Below are 16,127 nucleotides of genomic sequence, written 5' to 3'. Positions count from 1 at the left end.
GCTGTGGGTGTGTGTTCTGTCTTAAAGAACAAGCTTTAACTTGTTTTTTTCAGGACTTTTTCCACAACCTCATGACCCGCATGGCTTTCATGCAAGTGTTTTTCAAGAAAGTGACTCCCTCCATCCAACAAAAGAAAGAGAAATTCTGGGGAGAGCTGGTGAATGAAGTCAATCTGCTGGAGCAGAAGGCCTGCCAGTCTGGTGCACACTTAGAAAGCCTGTTAAAGGTAATGAGTCCAAAGAAACACAGCATGGAAGTGGGGAGAGTTGCGTTTAGGGGAACCCTTTCTGCACCAGTAATTCTGGTGTTCGCTGTGTGTCAGTAAACCAGTGTTCTCTGTGTGTCAGTAAACTGTTTTCCTTGAAAACCTCTGAAAGGGGAGATTTCAACCCATTATTTTGACAAGGGTGGGACTTTATAAGTTGCAGTAATTTTTGAGTATTTGGAATTTGGTATTTTAAGGCATAAAAATACCAGCACCACTTTAAAACCACTCCTAGAGAATAAAAAATTAAGTATATCACTTTAAAATAAGAAACCTTCAAGATTGTAGAGAATGAATTAATTACATCATCTGTTGTGAAATCATATCTCACTTGAATACTTCCATATAATTCACCTATTATTGTGTTTTGTTTCATTAAACTAAGAGCTGCTGCTGCTAAAATAAGTATTTAAAGCCTCAATCTGGCGTAGCAAAAATGCAGCTAGATGTGTGCTATGTTAATGATGTCACATGTTTTTTAGGAATGGACCGAATTTGATGATGAATGTCTGGTTTTCAGTAAGGAGTTAGACACACTTGCCTCTACACTGCCTTCTGTGAATTTGGTTGAAGAAACAGAAGAAAGATTAATGGAAAGGATTGCACTTCTACAGGTATTTATGTGTCTGTCTCTCTCTGACTGATTTCTTTATGGATCTGTAGAGCTTTTTGTCCTTGTCTGTGTATGGATGCGAGCTGAAAACTTACTCTTAAAAGTAGCAGGAGATCGGGCTCTTAATTTCAGCTAGGGGCTGTCAGTTAATTTAAGGTAGGAGTAATAACTCTAGCTACTTGGGAACATGGTCTTCAAATGCAAATATGTGGGGGAAGATAGCATGCAGGCTCCATGCATCCCAAGGGCAGGAAGGAAACTTGGAGTGAACACAGAGCCACTTTGTGATTCAGGGATGATTTTTGTGCTGTTACGTAAAACCTATGGAAGAGGAGAATCAACCCAGTGCCTTCAAATATCTTAATGCCTGGTTGCAATAGAAGATCTACAGGTTTACCAGCTCCTTTTAAAATCCTGAGAACTGAACCCAAGTTATCCTGATTTCTGTCATAACAAAGAGAATAAAATTCCTTTTGTCTGTATTTGTCATATAGAATGGCCAATAGGCTCCTGGTTGGTTCCCAGCTGCATCTCTGATGGCAGACCTACACCTTTATTTAGAACCTCAAGTCCAGTTGGAAACATTTTATGTTTTAAACATACTTGAATATAAGGATATGAGAGCAGACTTTATGGTTGGTTTATAAAATTAAGAAGCTAGAGTCTTCAATAAACTTAGTGATGTATCTTCAGAGGGTGCTCCGCGTTCCTCACAGGTTTGACCTCTCTCGGTCTTCAGAGGACCCACTCCACTAGAAATTTTGGAATTAGTGAGTCTTTTGGTCTATATTTGAGTCCAGTTTGATATTTTAATTCCTAGAGTTCTGCCTTCATCTATTCAGAGGAAACAAACAAACAAACAAAACGGTGACCTTTTTGCATGTAATGAAGTACAGATTCCTTCCATTTGGAAAACAAAATACATGACAGAGGAAATGTGAGATTAAGAAGTTAGAACACATGATGTGTGTTTTGCTAGCTGTGTTTTCAGTTTTTAACTTATTACTGTTTTGAAAACTTCCCATATTCTGATAGCAAATCAAAATCAGTGTTGATGAAAAGCATGCCAGGCTGTACCAGATGGTGAAAGAAGGGAAGAAATTGCTGGCTACTGTGAGCTGTCCAGAAATAGGAAGCCAGATTGGGAAGATGGAAGAGCAGTGGTTGTCTTTAAGCAAAAAAGTTGGCCCGGAGCTACACCGACTTCAGACGTTACTCAAACTCTTGGTCAGGTGGGTATAACTCAGCAAGCAATTAGAGATAGCAGCTACAGATTAGTTTCTGACATTCTATGGATGTATTTTCTGAAACCTGACAGTGGACTAATAAATAATATGGCTGCTTTAACCTAAAAATGAGAAAAAGAAAAAAAAGTACTGGTGAGCAGAAAAGTGGCCCTTTATTACACATCTGATTTTTCTCTCGCCGTGTAGACAAGTGTTTCACTTCCTGTTTATTTCTGTAGGAAAATTATTTTGGTTGCTGCCATTGCAAAGTCAGTGCATCTAGATGGCAGCTGCATCATGCTGCCGTTTGTACATTGCAAGCGTTAACAGATGCTCTGATTGTGCTGCCCTAAATATTTTGGCCTGCTGTACGCGCAAGCTAGCCTTGATACCCATGCAAAGGCTTAACGTGCCTGTCTGTGCACATACACTGTCCACCTTCCAAACATTCATGTCTTGTTTGAAATTCTGCCCCAGCTTGTGTTTTGAAGCTCAATGAAGGGGAAGGACCCAAGCATGCTCATTGCTTTCACATGGCCCAAGCCAACCATCAGTGCAGTCCTGGCAGTTTGCTGGAGACAGTTTGGGGCTCTACAGCCCAGTCCACCAGCTGAAGTACCAAGCTCAGCTCTCCCTGCACCTTGTCTGTGTGCTCTGAGCTCAGGCTGGCTGGACCCATAGTGTGGGCAGACCATGGCAGTATTTGTTGGTGTTTACCCCTGCTGCGTATTCTGCATTGTATCTTGCAGTGTGCACAATCTCCTCTGGTGGTTTTGACCTCCAGCAAAGCTCTTTCCATCCTTGTGAACTTGTCCTAGCAACTGCTGGGTGGATACAGAAAGAGGATGTTTTCAGGGAGAGCAGACCAGCTGAAAGGAGCTGATGTGCATGCCTGCAGCAGAACTGCTGTGTTGCACATCAGTCCATGCTGCGGTCATGCTCCTGCAGGGTTATGTAGCAGGATAGGTGCCAGACTAGCACGTGCCTCCTTACAGAGAGGAAGACAACTTGGAGGGTGAGAAATGTATCCTAGACTCAGGTAGGAGATGTATGTGTTTTGTTTCCTCCTTGTAGCTACAATAGAGACTCAGAGGAATTAATGAAATGGCTGGATTCTGCTCAGCAGAGAATGAATTTTTGGAAGGAGCAGTCTCTCAACGTGTCACAAGATCTTCCCACCATTAAGGATAACATGAACAGTTTGTTGGTAAGTCAGCTCTCCTGCCAGGAGACTTCCAGTAGAAATGACCCTTTTGAGTGGTTTTGTATTTGCCACGACCCAGACGCTGCCCACAGAATATAGCCCCGAATGGCTTGGTGACCCAAAGCCAAGCCATTCTCTGTGCGGGGAGCTGTGAGGATGGGAGGCTCCAGCCAGGATGCATAAATCGGAACGGAATCCTCTTGTCATGAGCTCCTGACTACGACCCCTCACACCCCAGCCGGGCTCTCTTAGGCACCTACAGTCTAAGAGCGTGGTTTCTGTCTTGTTTTTGATGCCAAATACCAGATACGGCAGTTTAGCAGAGCTGATGGGCCACATACCAACTGAATCTGGAATGTGGGCTCAGGGAGCAGAGGGTAAGACAGCCGGGCTGTGAAGATGGTGAACCAAAGTCAGGGATGAGAAACATGCTGAGTTGCATTTTATGTCTTTGCCTGCGCCCCAGTGCTGTGCTCTCCTTGAGTGACTAGCCAGGAGGTTCAGCCCCAGCGTGAGGCGTGACAGAGGGAGTCTTGCACGGTGGGAAAGCAAAGCGTCATGAAGGTCGGACTGGTAGGTGTGAGCTGGTCAGGGACTCAAGGAGTGGGGTGCTCCCTGGGCCTCTGTTTGAAGTGGGTATCAGGATATTCTCAATCCCTGTGGAGCAAAAGGAAGCATTTAGCATTGTATCAAGCTGGGCAGAAAAAAGCCTTACCTGCTGCTGGAACATACTGGATTTAGGTTTTCTGAACTTTACAAGCTTGCTAAAATCTGTTTGTTGAGGCAGTTAATCCTGTGACTGAAAACCTGGTTTGTCATCTTTATTTAAACAGATACATAAATATTTACCCTCCTTTAAATTTCTTTCATGCACCTCAGGCATTCTCTAAGGAAGTTGATGAAAAATCTTCCCTCAAGTCATCTGTGGTGAGCACGGCCAACCAGCTTTTTCATGTGAAGCAAGCTGATACTGCAGCACTGAGGTCATCTTTGGCCAAATTTGAGCAGAAATGGGGAGAATTGATTCAACAGCTCCCAGTCATCCAAGAAGAGCTTTACCAGGTGAGGAGAAACTCTGCTGCCATCTCTCAGTTCAAGCTACATAATTACTTTAAGATGTTGCTCCTGGGATTCAGGCAGTTGCTGCGTAAGACCTGCAAAGCATCTTTCCTAATTAGCTGTCTGTCTTGCTTTCAGAATATCCCCAATATTGTAGTGCAGTTTAATTATTGCAGTGTTCTTCCTGGGCTGCTTTGCACATATCTATCATCTTTGTGTGTTTCATATGAAAGTCTGTTACAATTAGAAAGAATTATATTACAAATTTCTGAATTCTCAAACATTTCTTAAATTAAGTCATATGCCCCTTTGGAGCACAGGGGTCACTTTTAAGTTCATAGGCCGATAATTGCCATTATAGTGCCTGAGCCTTTCTAAAAATACAGATGTCATCTTCCCTGGTATTTCTAACAAGCAGGGTGTAGAGGATTAATTATATGTTTTACCCCTAGCTTCAGATGGAGAAACTTTCGTCGCGGGAAGCTATTGCTGAACTAATGACCTGGCTGGACCATGTGGAACAACAGCAGGAACATGAGGAGCCAATAAATGCACAACTTAGTGCTGCCCAAGTCAGAAGCCTTCTTCAGAAGTCCAAGGTAAATATGAAGCTGTAAGTCCAGGCCTTCTGCAAGGTGTTTGGCTGAAACAAGGATGGAAGTGGCCTACAGGCACTGTCATATCCTTCCCCTGGCTCTCAGGAGGGTTCCTCAGTCTCAAAGGTGCCTTAGCATTTTCCTTTATAAAAACCTTTTGCTTCCAAGGACACTTTCCTCACAGATATTCTGATACTGCAATCTGACACCACATATTTTGACAAAGGAGCACAAGCTCTTGTCTTCACTTGACTGTGGGTCACAGGAGTGTGAGAAGGCCTCCATCTTAGCCTAAGCTGGGTCCATGGCACTGATGGTATTGTCCAGTGGATGAAGTACTGGGTATGGTACCCCTAGGTTTTGTTCGCTTCTCTGGCACTAGCCTGTTCTTACCTTGAGCTACCCATGTAATGATGGTGATTTTCTGCAAAAGTTTCCATGGATGAAAGTAGCAACTCAGATGTAGAATGATAAAAACTGGCAATTATTACTACAGCCAGGTGTCTTTCAGAAAAATATTTTAGGCTATGGTTCAGAATAAGCCGTGAATGTCCCATAACTATGCCTTGAAGCATCACTGGAACTGATCAGATTAAAACTGCCAAACTAATTGTTTTCTGGTTTTGTTCTTCTTTCCTTCCAGGAATATATGATGGAAATGAACATTAAACAGTGGACTGTAGAATTTGTTAACCAGTCACTCTTGCAGATGAGCACTTGTGATGTAGAAAGCAAGCGGTATGAGAAGACAGAATTTGCCGAGTGTCTTGGAGAGGTGAACCTGCGGTGGCACAGGCTGCAGGCGTCTCTGACCAGAAAGGTTTGATTGAGTTCTCACTGCTTCCTCTCTAACACCTCTGATCTTGCCTGTGCCAGTGCTCTGTATTTTGCCAGCAGCCTTTCTCATGGAGTCTGAAAAGACTGTTGAACACACTGAGACTCCCTGTGCTCTCTGCTGTCTGTCCGTCCTGCAGTCTCATGGGCAGCCTGTGGAATGGTCTCATAGCGCATCAGTTATCAGGTGGTGGGCAGGCATCCAAACCTCAACAAGGCCTGGGATGGTGAACTCTCCTGTAACTTGCAAGGAGGGAAAACAGAAAAAATCTGCTTTTCGTGGCAGCCTGGGATTTACCCTAGTTGACTGTATTAAGTGGGGGAAAAAAAAAGGTTCCTCATAGGAAGAAAATGCAGTCAGTGACGTCAAAAAGATGACCTATATTGAGAACACTACGAAAAAGGAAGACTTGAGGGTAATGTCTGCAGGGGAACCTGTTAGTGAAATCGGTTGAAGCTTTGCAGTGATGTGAAAGTTGGGAGAAGGCTCTCAGGAGACCTTATAGCACCTTCCTGTACCTGAAGGGGGCCTACAAGGAAGCTGGGGGGTCTTTTTACAAGGGCCTGTAGTGACAGGACAAGGGGTAACGGGTTTAAATTGAAAGTGGGGAGGTTTACATCAGATATCAGGAAGAAGTTCTTCGCGGAGAGGGTGGTGAGGCACTGGAACAGGTTGCCCAGAGATGCTGTGGATGCCCTATCCCTGGAAGCGTTCAAGGCCAGGCTGGATAAGGCTTTGAGCAACCTGGTCTAGTGGAAGGTGTCCCTGCCCATGGCGGGGGGGTTGGAACTAGATGATCTTTAAGGTCCCTTCCAACCCAAACCATTCTATAATTCTATGATTTAAAACTTAATGGGAGAAAACTGGATGGTTTGTGGCAAGGAAAGGTGCTGCACTGCTTGCTACAAACAGCCGAACCCTGCTGAGCAAACACTGCATCAAAAAAGCGAACAACCCCTCCACATGCCATATGATGAGAATGAGAAACAGGGATATATTAAGCTACCACCCATTTTCCTGTTGAAGCATTCATTATTAAGTAAGCAGTGTTGACAGCCGTATTCAGATCGGGTCATATGACCATGCTGGAAAAGGCATAGCAAGGGATCATTTCCCAGCCCTGCTCCAGCCCTCCTCGGTCACTGGAAATGGGTTACTCTGTGTATGTTTCCTCCTTCTGCAGTAATTAAATATGCTTTCTCAATGGAGTGCTTTGAAGATCAGCAGCTGACAGACAAATCCTACACAGAGACTAACTATACCAGCACATCTGTATTTCTCTGTAGAAAACCTGTATCACGCGGTGCCTCAGAGTTACTTTATTCTAGTGAGGCTGGAAATAATCCATGCATGCAGAAACTGTATTCTGAGATTTAATGGATCCTCAGGGCCAAGGCTGAAGATAAAAGACTTAACGTCCCTTGCTTATTAGTAACTGTGGTGGTGAGGTTTAGGAGAATTTCAGACTCCATATGAATGCGTCCTCATAGCCCAGTGTCCCTGCAGGCTGCCAGCTCTAGAACCCACACTGCCTTGTTTTCTGCTCAGGGTATAGGTCAGATTCCTATGTTTTTACTGGGTCCTAAAGAGCTAGTAGATCTTTAGCTCTTCCTTTCAAAATTTTCTCTAACTTGTATTATCAGTGTAAATATTGTAATCTCAAATTTTATCATGGGAGGGGAGCCCTGTTTCTGCCCACCTCTAGGTTTAAGGAAGTTAAAAGAGTTTTTTAACTTCCAGATACAAGACCTGCAACACATTTTGGAGGATATTACCAAAAACGAGAACAAAGCACAGACTCTACGCAACTGGCTGGAAGCTCAGCGTGATCGACTGAGATGTTTACAAACCCCAGCAAGTCTGATCTCTGCCCAGAACACATTAGATGATTGCAAGGTAAGGCATGATGTGTGGTATTATTGCAAAAACCTCATTTTTATCACTTTGCTGAATCCAGACTAAAGAATTACCCAGATTTTAACAGAAGAAGAAAAGTTAAGAAAGTTGCCATTTCTTAGATGATGACTACAATGCAATTTCAATTAAAGCATAGTAGATTCAGGTGATAAAGAGCAGATCTAGTTTTAATGTGAATTGCTATTTTATGGTTTTCTCCTTCAACTGAAGATGCACCTGCAGTTGTTCCATGGTGTTTGGAGTATTGTGCAGTAATGTTGTGCATTTTATTCTGAGATGCCTCCAAAAGATGTAGTTCTCACGTGAGCCCATCCATGGCAAAAGCTACCTATTCTATTAGTTTGAAGAGCTCTGTGGTGGCAGTGTCATGGAAACTACACAGACCCATTTGAAAAAATAGCAATTCTTTCTGCTCCTGCCCTAGAACGGAGTCTCTCTGCACCAGCCTCAAGAATCTGGGTGCACTTTGGTTTTGTTGTGTTTTTCTAGGCATCAGTTCCCTCAAAATTAGTACAGGTGCAGCCAGCTAATAATTGGCTCCTATTACTCTGAGTGTCTACTGTTTTCATTCAGTACAGTCTTCCCTCTCTATTTTTAAACATGGAATATTTGTTCTTTCATTGCCATGGTTACATGTGTAGTAGGCTGCTTACATTGCCTAGAGTGCTGTGTTACACAGGCAGTTACTTGCCTCTCTGAAGCACTCTGAAACCTATCGAGGGCCAGAATGGATGAAAGACATGGGATATCTTTGTCTAAAACGCTAACCTGCTCACAGCAAGGTACAGTGCTAGGATGCAGGTGGCTAGAATGTTTCATTAAAATTAATTTGCTCAGTAAATTGAGGTCCAAATTGTAAAATGTTTTAGGGACAGTAAGTGAGGGGTAAAAAGGTCATGGCTTTAAGAGTAGTATTCTAAGAAAATGTTACGGCCCATTGTGTGGTTGGATATCTACTCACTGCTGAGCTTTTCCCAGCATGTCAGAACTAGCTTATCATCTTTTTGATTGTGTTAGCGGAGAAGTTAGTCTCCACTGATGTCAGTGGGGCTTCTCCTATGGGAGAAAGCCTCTGACTGACAGGACAAGCTGAAAATAACTTTCTAGAGGTTGTTAGGGACCCCCATATTGCAAAGTCAGTTCCTATCTTACGTTTGTCTGCTGGAGTGGAGGAGGACTCAAATGCTAATCTGCCCAAGGAAAAGTTCAGCTGCATTAATAGAGGAGCTTCTTGCATCTGGAGAGGTACAAAGAGGCCTGCGTGGTGGCTGAGGAATTAGCTCCTCATGGTTTCCTTCCTAATCCTAAATGGACTGATTGTAGCTCAACCTGCAGGAAACTGTCTAAAGCAGCCACTGTCATTTTGAATTCCTGTAAAGCAGTTGTTTTGTATCAGAGTTGAAATGGTGGTGGTGTTGCATGGCTGAAGAATTACACATAATTGCCTTTAAAGAAGGAATGTTTAAGCTCCTCACACAGAAGGCTTTTTCTATGGTCTCATTAAAAAATACTATTTCTCTTCCTTTTGTTTTTTTCCTTTCTTTATTTAGGAGCTAGAAGATCAGCTCACAACTAAATCCAAAATTCTTGACGAGCTCAAACACAGTTTGGCTTCGAATGGCAGTGCAGAACAAACCCCAGAAGCTCTGTCTGTCAACATAGCTGAGCTGTGTGAAATGATGGACAGCACTGTAAGCCAGGTGAAAGCTTTGTTTGCATTCACATTTCCTCCAGTACCTATTCTTACCACCAGTGTTATTTATCTTCTTCATGGGATGGCAGGAGCTGGTACAGAAAGGATGCAAAGTATTCCTTAATCTTAACTTCCCTATGAACTCCCTTGGAAGTCTTTACCTTAATGCAAATCAGTGTATTTCCAAGGTTGAGTGAGGGGAAAAAGAAGTCTGATCTCGAAGTAGTTTGAATACAGGGGGAGAAGGAACAGACCCCCACCCGTAGTTTAAGAAAATGAAGAAATAGTATTGCTACTTTTCTGTCCAGTTTAAAATGAAAACCTTAGACTCGATCTGCTTCTCTCTTATACCCAGGTCTTTCTCCCCTGTAGTAGGCTGGTGGAAGCTGCCTACTCCTGCCCCATTCTCACTGTAGCTTTTCCATCTCCCCATTACTCTTTTGTCTGCACACCCGGATGGCTTTCTCTATCTTCAGATCCTATGTAGTTTCCAATTGCTTCAAGGAGAGCATGGCAGATTGGTATCCCATGCAAATGGACTCCCCAGAAGTTTGCATTTATAGTTAGATTATACTTGTAACTGATCATTTTTACCTAGCTGTAATTGATAGGAGCAGATGATATGAGTACAGTTGTGGATTTAAATTTGTGATAATAAATAACCATATACTGTAGAGGATTCTGTGTGATGCAGTGATTGTGTTTATAGTTAAGATTCCTCAAAACTTTGTAAAACTTGAACCTTTCCACATCAGGTGTCGGTCCAGGATGGGTCTGCTGCTTCTTGGTTTTGCTGTCAACAGAAATGATGTGGTTGTTTCTTACCAAGAAAGCAGAGAAATTTTTGTGTGTGTACATGATGAAGGTTTTTCCTTCTGCTGTAGAGCTGGGGATTGAAATTGGCAGGATTGACAACCTAGTGCTTTTTTTTCTTCTTACAGTCACTGTGGGTCACATTAATTTTAGGGTTTTTATGACTTACGTATCGAACTTAAAAACTGCAGAATATTCTTACAGCCTAGTTGTCTGCATGTGCACTGAAACACCGAAGGCAGCTTTCTTCCCACAGGTGACTGCTCTCAGCAGAGCCAGGCAGTGATTTCAAATATAGGTGTCAGGAGATGTGATACCTTGATTGTGTGTTGTCTGTAGGTTGATTTCAAGACTGTGAGTCTGTGGCCCAGAGACTTTTCACTAGCATGGGGTCTTTCCATCTTCCTTGCGTGGGCAGTAATTAGCTGCAAGCTACAAAAAGCAAATAGAGATTACTCCCACCTCTACCATGATTCAGAAGAGAATAGGGATGATTAATCCATCTACTCCTGCATGCCTGGAACTAGGATACTAGGATACAGTGATCCATGCAGTCTCTTTAGCGTGCACTACCTTGTAGGAAATCTTCATCTTCCATTGTGTGGGTACACAGTCATAACTGAAATAGGGTGTCTGCCTTTGCAAGGTCCCATGGAGACAGGCTTATTTGCTTGCCTGGTTTTCATCCTCTTCTCAAAGCATCTGGTTACTGGCATGACTGAAAAAATGTACTGAACTAGATGAGTGTTTTGGCTAACCCAGGGCATGCCTTATGTACTTATCTGACACAGAAGGATAAAAATGACAAATCACACTGAAGGAGGACTGTGGGTTTGTGTTCACAATGCTTAGCAGTATGTGGCACATGAAAACCATGTTTGCCCCAGTACAGATTAAACAACTGTAATAGTGAAAGAGACCCAAAAAACAGAGAGGACATCCATCATTTAATTTTATATGAGAATCCTGAAATTCCTAGTCTGCGATTCAGGTGGGCCTGCATTATTAGAGCACAGTGGCATAGGAGGGGTGGTAGTTCTCCAGAGTATTGTAGTAGCATCTTCTTCAAAACAACTTATGTTGTTATTTTCATTAAAAGGATCTGCTTCCTGAGACGATCAAGGCTCTCAACTTCCTCCCACTTCAGGTTGATTTTTGGCAGGAAAGAATAAGCAGTTCATTATTTCAGTACTTTTTATTTTTTGGGGGGTTTTGGCATTGTGGCTGATAGAGTAGTGCTACCTTGAACTCTGGTTACACTTTTATTTCCAGCAAATTGTTATACTTCACTCTAAATACTGCTTACTGCTTGGTTTGAAGCCTGCACAATTCATTACCAAGTAGGGAAATACTCTAATTTGTGAAGTTCTTGTGGATTGCCATGGAGTGAGCATCGAGCTTAGATTTTAAGTCAAAATAAAGGTGATATATTTGTAAGGAAAATAACAAAAGCCATTTGTTTGCAGGTTGCACAGTTAAAGACCTCAATGCAGTCAATACTGGAGCAGTGGAGAGTATATGATGAAGTTTATGGAGAAGTCAGCCTGATGACAACAAGATATTTGTACTGCTTAGACCAGTGCAAACCTGCTGTGGTGTCACTGGAAACCTTGAAAGAACAGGTCAAAACTCTTCAGGTAAATCTACTGAAGTTGACTTATTTCTGTACTTCCTTCTGTGCCTTGAAACAAAGAAACTCCACTGAAAAAAGGCAGAAAAATTTATCTGAGCAACTTGTAGTGCCGTTGAAGTCAGTGGGCTTGGGCACTGAGGACTGTTTTTAGACTTTGTACTTTATTTAGCACAGAAGTTCAGCTTTACTGTGGGCTAGCTGAGCCTCTATTTGGATTGCAAAGATCCCTTGACATTTTAGTCCTGCACGTGCTAGAAGGCATCCCCATATGAAGCACCAGGTCCTCATGCTCCTTTGCCCTAGAGTTCAGATGGAATGTGCACTCCACCACCATCTCTTGTGCTAATGTCTACTCAGTCTGTGTCTAATCCACATGGACAGCAGGAAGTTTGCCTGAATGTATCTGCCTAAAGGTTATTCACCCTTCAGGTGAAAGATGATGGCTCTCAGCACATTGGTCGAAAGGAAATTTGCCCCTTTGCTTGTGCTTCCCAGGGAAATGCCCTGCCATGAGGCTGTAGCATAACCTGGAAGGAGAGGCCTGTACTGGGAGTCAGTGCAGAAATGAAGGGGACCTGGGAGAAAATTGGCAAAGGGACCACCATGTCTCTAGATCTGCGATTGGAAGGCTCCCCTTGGGGCACTGTGTCCTAGCCACTGTGCCAGTGACACATTTTGCATTAAGGCGTTATTTGCCTTAAAGCATCTTTGCACTTATAAACAGCACTGGAGTCAAGGTCCAGGACACAGGATCCCACTCCCCTAAAGCTGTGACTTGGGTTGGATGGGTGCAGCAGGCCCAGGGCAGAGCAAGGGCATCCCCAAGCCTGGCATTTCCAATTCCTCCAGCGCGAAGTCAACTGTTCATTCGCCCTCCAGAGAGCTGGAGTTTCCTGTGGAGCCTTGGCATGAGGCTGGGCATAACCACTTTGGGTCGTCCTGCTGCCCTGCTTGGCTAGTGCAGAGTTCAAGTGGGGTACCTAGAGTAGGCAGGCAGGCTGGCCTTAGGCCTGAACGCTTCACTGATATGGCTAAAATCCCCTTACCTGGCATTAAACGAGTGTTGGAAGGATGTGTGATTACTCCCTGTTTCAGTGTAAATAAGGCCTGTTTTGGTTTATTTTCAAGTTATATCAGAAGTGGGACAGGCCACACTGAGGCTGTGAATCCCGGGTACGTGTCTCTTGGCAGTAAAGACTGCTTTCCACCCTCCCCTGGGGACACCTAATGATGGAAGGAACTGGGCACCTTCTTACCTCCTTCCCTTCCACCAGCCTCTATTTTTAATCTGGATCAGTTTGCCAGTACAACCCATGACAGGGTTCTACAATCACCTGTATCAGGAGGGGGAACATACAGCTGGGGACAGCATTTGTCAAGCCAAATTCACTGCCAGTAGAAATTTCCCTGAGCCATTTGTGGCTGAAAATAAAAACATTTTTGGATTCTAGTGAATTAATGTAATCGTTTCAAGGCTGTGGGTTTGTTAAAGGAGGTGTTTCTTTAGAAGCAAGTAAATGACCTCTGTTTAAAACAGGCCTTCTGAAGGATTTTTTACATTTGACAATTTCACCTCTGTTTTAGCTTCCTAATTTTTAGGATCAGGTGTTATATCTTACACAAACATTTTAATCTGTGCTGCAAACATGTGGCATTATTGATACCCTATCCCTGTCAATTTATAGGGAAAGCTAGACTTAGCTTGTTCATCTCCACATCTAATGGCACTAATCCATTTTGCAGTCTCTTCAAGATGAATCAGAGAACAGCGAAGAATGCTGGGGCAAGCTCCAAGCTGCTGCCAATAACCTGAAGAACTGCTCCCCGTCCTTTGCAGAGGTTATTGAACAGAAGTGCATGGAGGCACACGCTAGGTAGGCTTGCAGAAAAGACCCCCAGTTGTTAGTAATTAAAAGAAAAAGTTGCTGAGGTAGGATGTGATTTTTAAATCTGTATTTATATGACTCGCCTGTCTTAAGGGTACCTGTGTGAGGAGTAGCTCACAGTACCTTTTTTTTGTGATGGATCACAGAGCACAGAATTCTGGTGCAGTGTCAGCAAGCTTTCAGTAACGTGGGTATGAATGCAGAGAAACTCCCACAGGAATCTTACACCCGATCCTGTTCTGGAGGACAATCTACTAGAAAAATGCTCTTACCCTTTGATATGTTGGCAGGTGGAACTCAGTAAACGAAGCCATCGCAGATCAACTGCGGGCAATGCAAGCCATCCAACAGCTCTGGGAGCCGTACAATACTTTATGCGCTGAGAAAGCAGCCGAGTTACAACAGTGCGCAGAGCAGTGCACTCAGCTCTTGGACGCTCACATGCCTGAGGATAACACAATAGAAACCCTGGAGCAGAGGATACTGGCTGTAAAGGTATATAAATATGTTTCTGCTGCCTAGTACAAACCAGGATTTACTTTTGAGAAACAAATCGAAATAATTTCCTTCTTTCCCCTTTCCTTCTTTCACCTTCTTTCCCCTTCCTCCCCCAAATCCAGTCAGTGGAAAACATAAAATCTGTGGGTGTTTTCCATTAACAGACAGCTTTGTATTTCATTTCAGTAATTTGACCAGATCCTGAGACCAAACCAAACTAGAGTTAGCAAGGGATGGGAAGGAGCAACCCATTCCATCTCCTCCTCTTTCTGCTCTATATAAAGAATCAGGCCTGTTGGAAGGAATCATTAAGTCAAAAATTACTTACTTTGTGGGGCACTACTTGGGAGGAGAGATAATGTCTGCTAGATCAGCAGCTGGGGAAAAAAGACCAGTCATCCAGAACACAGAACCATCTTGAAGTCTGCAGTCTTCAAACTGGTTTTATTTGGAGTACTTTTTTTTGCCTGTTCTGATAAATTCGCACAGTTCTGAGCTCATTAGATTATTCTAAATGCTTCTGACTTTAGGCAAATGAGATCTCATGCTGAGACCACAGGATACATTTGACTGTCTCAGGCAGCAAAGCTGTCATTAGGTTCTGACATTTTTGGTTTCTTCAGACTGCAGTACAGAAATATAATAATCCTTATTTCAGGACAGAGCAGTGATTCATCATGCTTTATGAACCTGTAGCCACATACTGGAAGAAGTTATAAGTACTCCATTTTGCATGTGACCAATTAAGAAACTTTACATTATGGGACAGAGAACTCATATCCATGTCAGAAACAACTGACAGCAACAACACTGAGACAAAAACATTTTCACTTTCTTCTGATCTATTAATGGCTGTGACATCAGTTCATCAGTATGTCAGCAAAAAGGCATCACATTTTCTGGAATTTTTTGAAGATTTTTGCACCTGCTAAGCAAGGCATGACCACTGTAGTGCCCTTAGCACTGTAGATCCTGTCCTGGTATGTGTGGGTAAAGACACACAGAATTTATTGTGGTTTTTTGAAAGTGTTCAGTTAGAATAATGGGGATCAGCAATAACGGCATGAGAGTTACGTGTATTTGAAAATATATATGCATTACAAAACTGGTTTTTAGTCTCTCTAATCTTTACCTCAAGTATATATTAGGAAAGTTTTATGGAGTTCTGTCACCACAATAAATAAAGTCCTGGATAGAGAATAAGAAATCAAAATGGGGTTTTACTAAATGGCTGAAGTAGCAGTTTACAATATGGTCTGTTCCAAAGAGAGGTCAGGAACTTAGAGCCATTTTGCTTTTTAGGGAAACATATCTGCTATCAGTCGGAAGTCTTTGTTCATTACTCACAGAAAAGACAATATACAGTGACAAATCCCAGTGGGTGTATCCCACGGCTAAAAGTAAATGACGGTTCTAGAAGTAGGTATGTTTCAAGATGACATCTTGCCATTCCCTGTCCAGGTCAAAAAGAAAAAAAACCCAAGTACACTGAGCAAGTATAAGAGGACTCCCCTTGTTCTTGTACTGCCCTTGGAGTTTAATGTTAGTTTTACATTTTTTAGTTTAAAATATTTTTTTTCTGTATTAAAAGGGAATAAATAAAACCAAAACCGTAGTCCTCGGTCACTAAGGGATCCAAAGCTCTGGTCTGTTTGTAACATCATGGCATTTCTCATCTGCAGCATGGGTGGGTTTCTCCACCTGCTAGTGCATATCCATTCAGTAAAGAGGGATATTCTGATACCTCTCTAATCTCCTCTGTAGCAGTAGCATCCCGCTGCCTGAAGTCACTGGTGTTCCACTGGCCTTTGAACAGTGCCTTTCCCAGTACTAGAGTCAATAGATGCAATTCCCATTAGCCTCTGTGCTGGATTCAGCCAGTAAAGGG

General features: G+C 42.9%; 1 protein-coding gene across 1 annotated transcript in view; it reads left to right on the top strand.

Moving 5' to 3' along the window:
• Positions 1 to 14,236, top strand: part of LOC104510369 (nesprin-2-like) — a gene marked incomplete at its 3' end in the record, with an annotated part of 114,977 nt that extends 100,741 nt beyond the window's left edge. Inside the window, 12 exon segments of the mRNA XM_010152597.1 lie at positions 54 to 227; positions 749 to 880; positions 1,915 to 2,111; positions 3,180 to 3,312; positions 4,189 to 4,371; positions 4,821 to 4,967; positions 5,608 to 5,784; positions 7,540 to 7,695; positions 9,267 to 9,416; positions 11,689 to 11,859; positions 13,599 to 13,729; positions 14,032 to 14,236. Coding sequence (XP_010150899.1) covers positions 54 to 227; positions 749 to 880; positions 1,915 to 2,111; positions 3,180 to 3,312; positions 4,189 to 4,371; positions 4,821 to 4,967; positions 5,608 to 5,784; positions 7,540 to 7,695; positions 9,267 to 9,416; positions 11,689 to 11,859; positions 13,599 to 13,729; positions 14,032 to 14,236 — 1,956 coding nt within the window.
• Between the last annotated feature and the right edge of the window lie 1,891 nt (positions 14,237 to 16,127).

Source organism: Eurypyga helias, unplaced genomic scaffold (assembly GCF_000690775.1).
Source record: "Eurypyga helias isolate BGI_N326 unplaced genomic scaffold, ASM69077v1 scaffold2435, whole genome shotgun sequence".
Classification (NCBI taxonomy): Eukaryota; Metazoa; Chordata; class Aves; order Eurypygiformes; family Eurypygidae; genus Eurypyga; species Eurypyga helias.
This window is presented reverse-complemented; position numbering and strand designations above follow the sequence as displayed.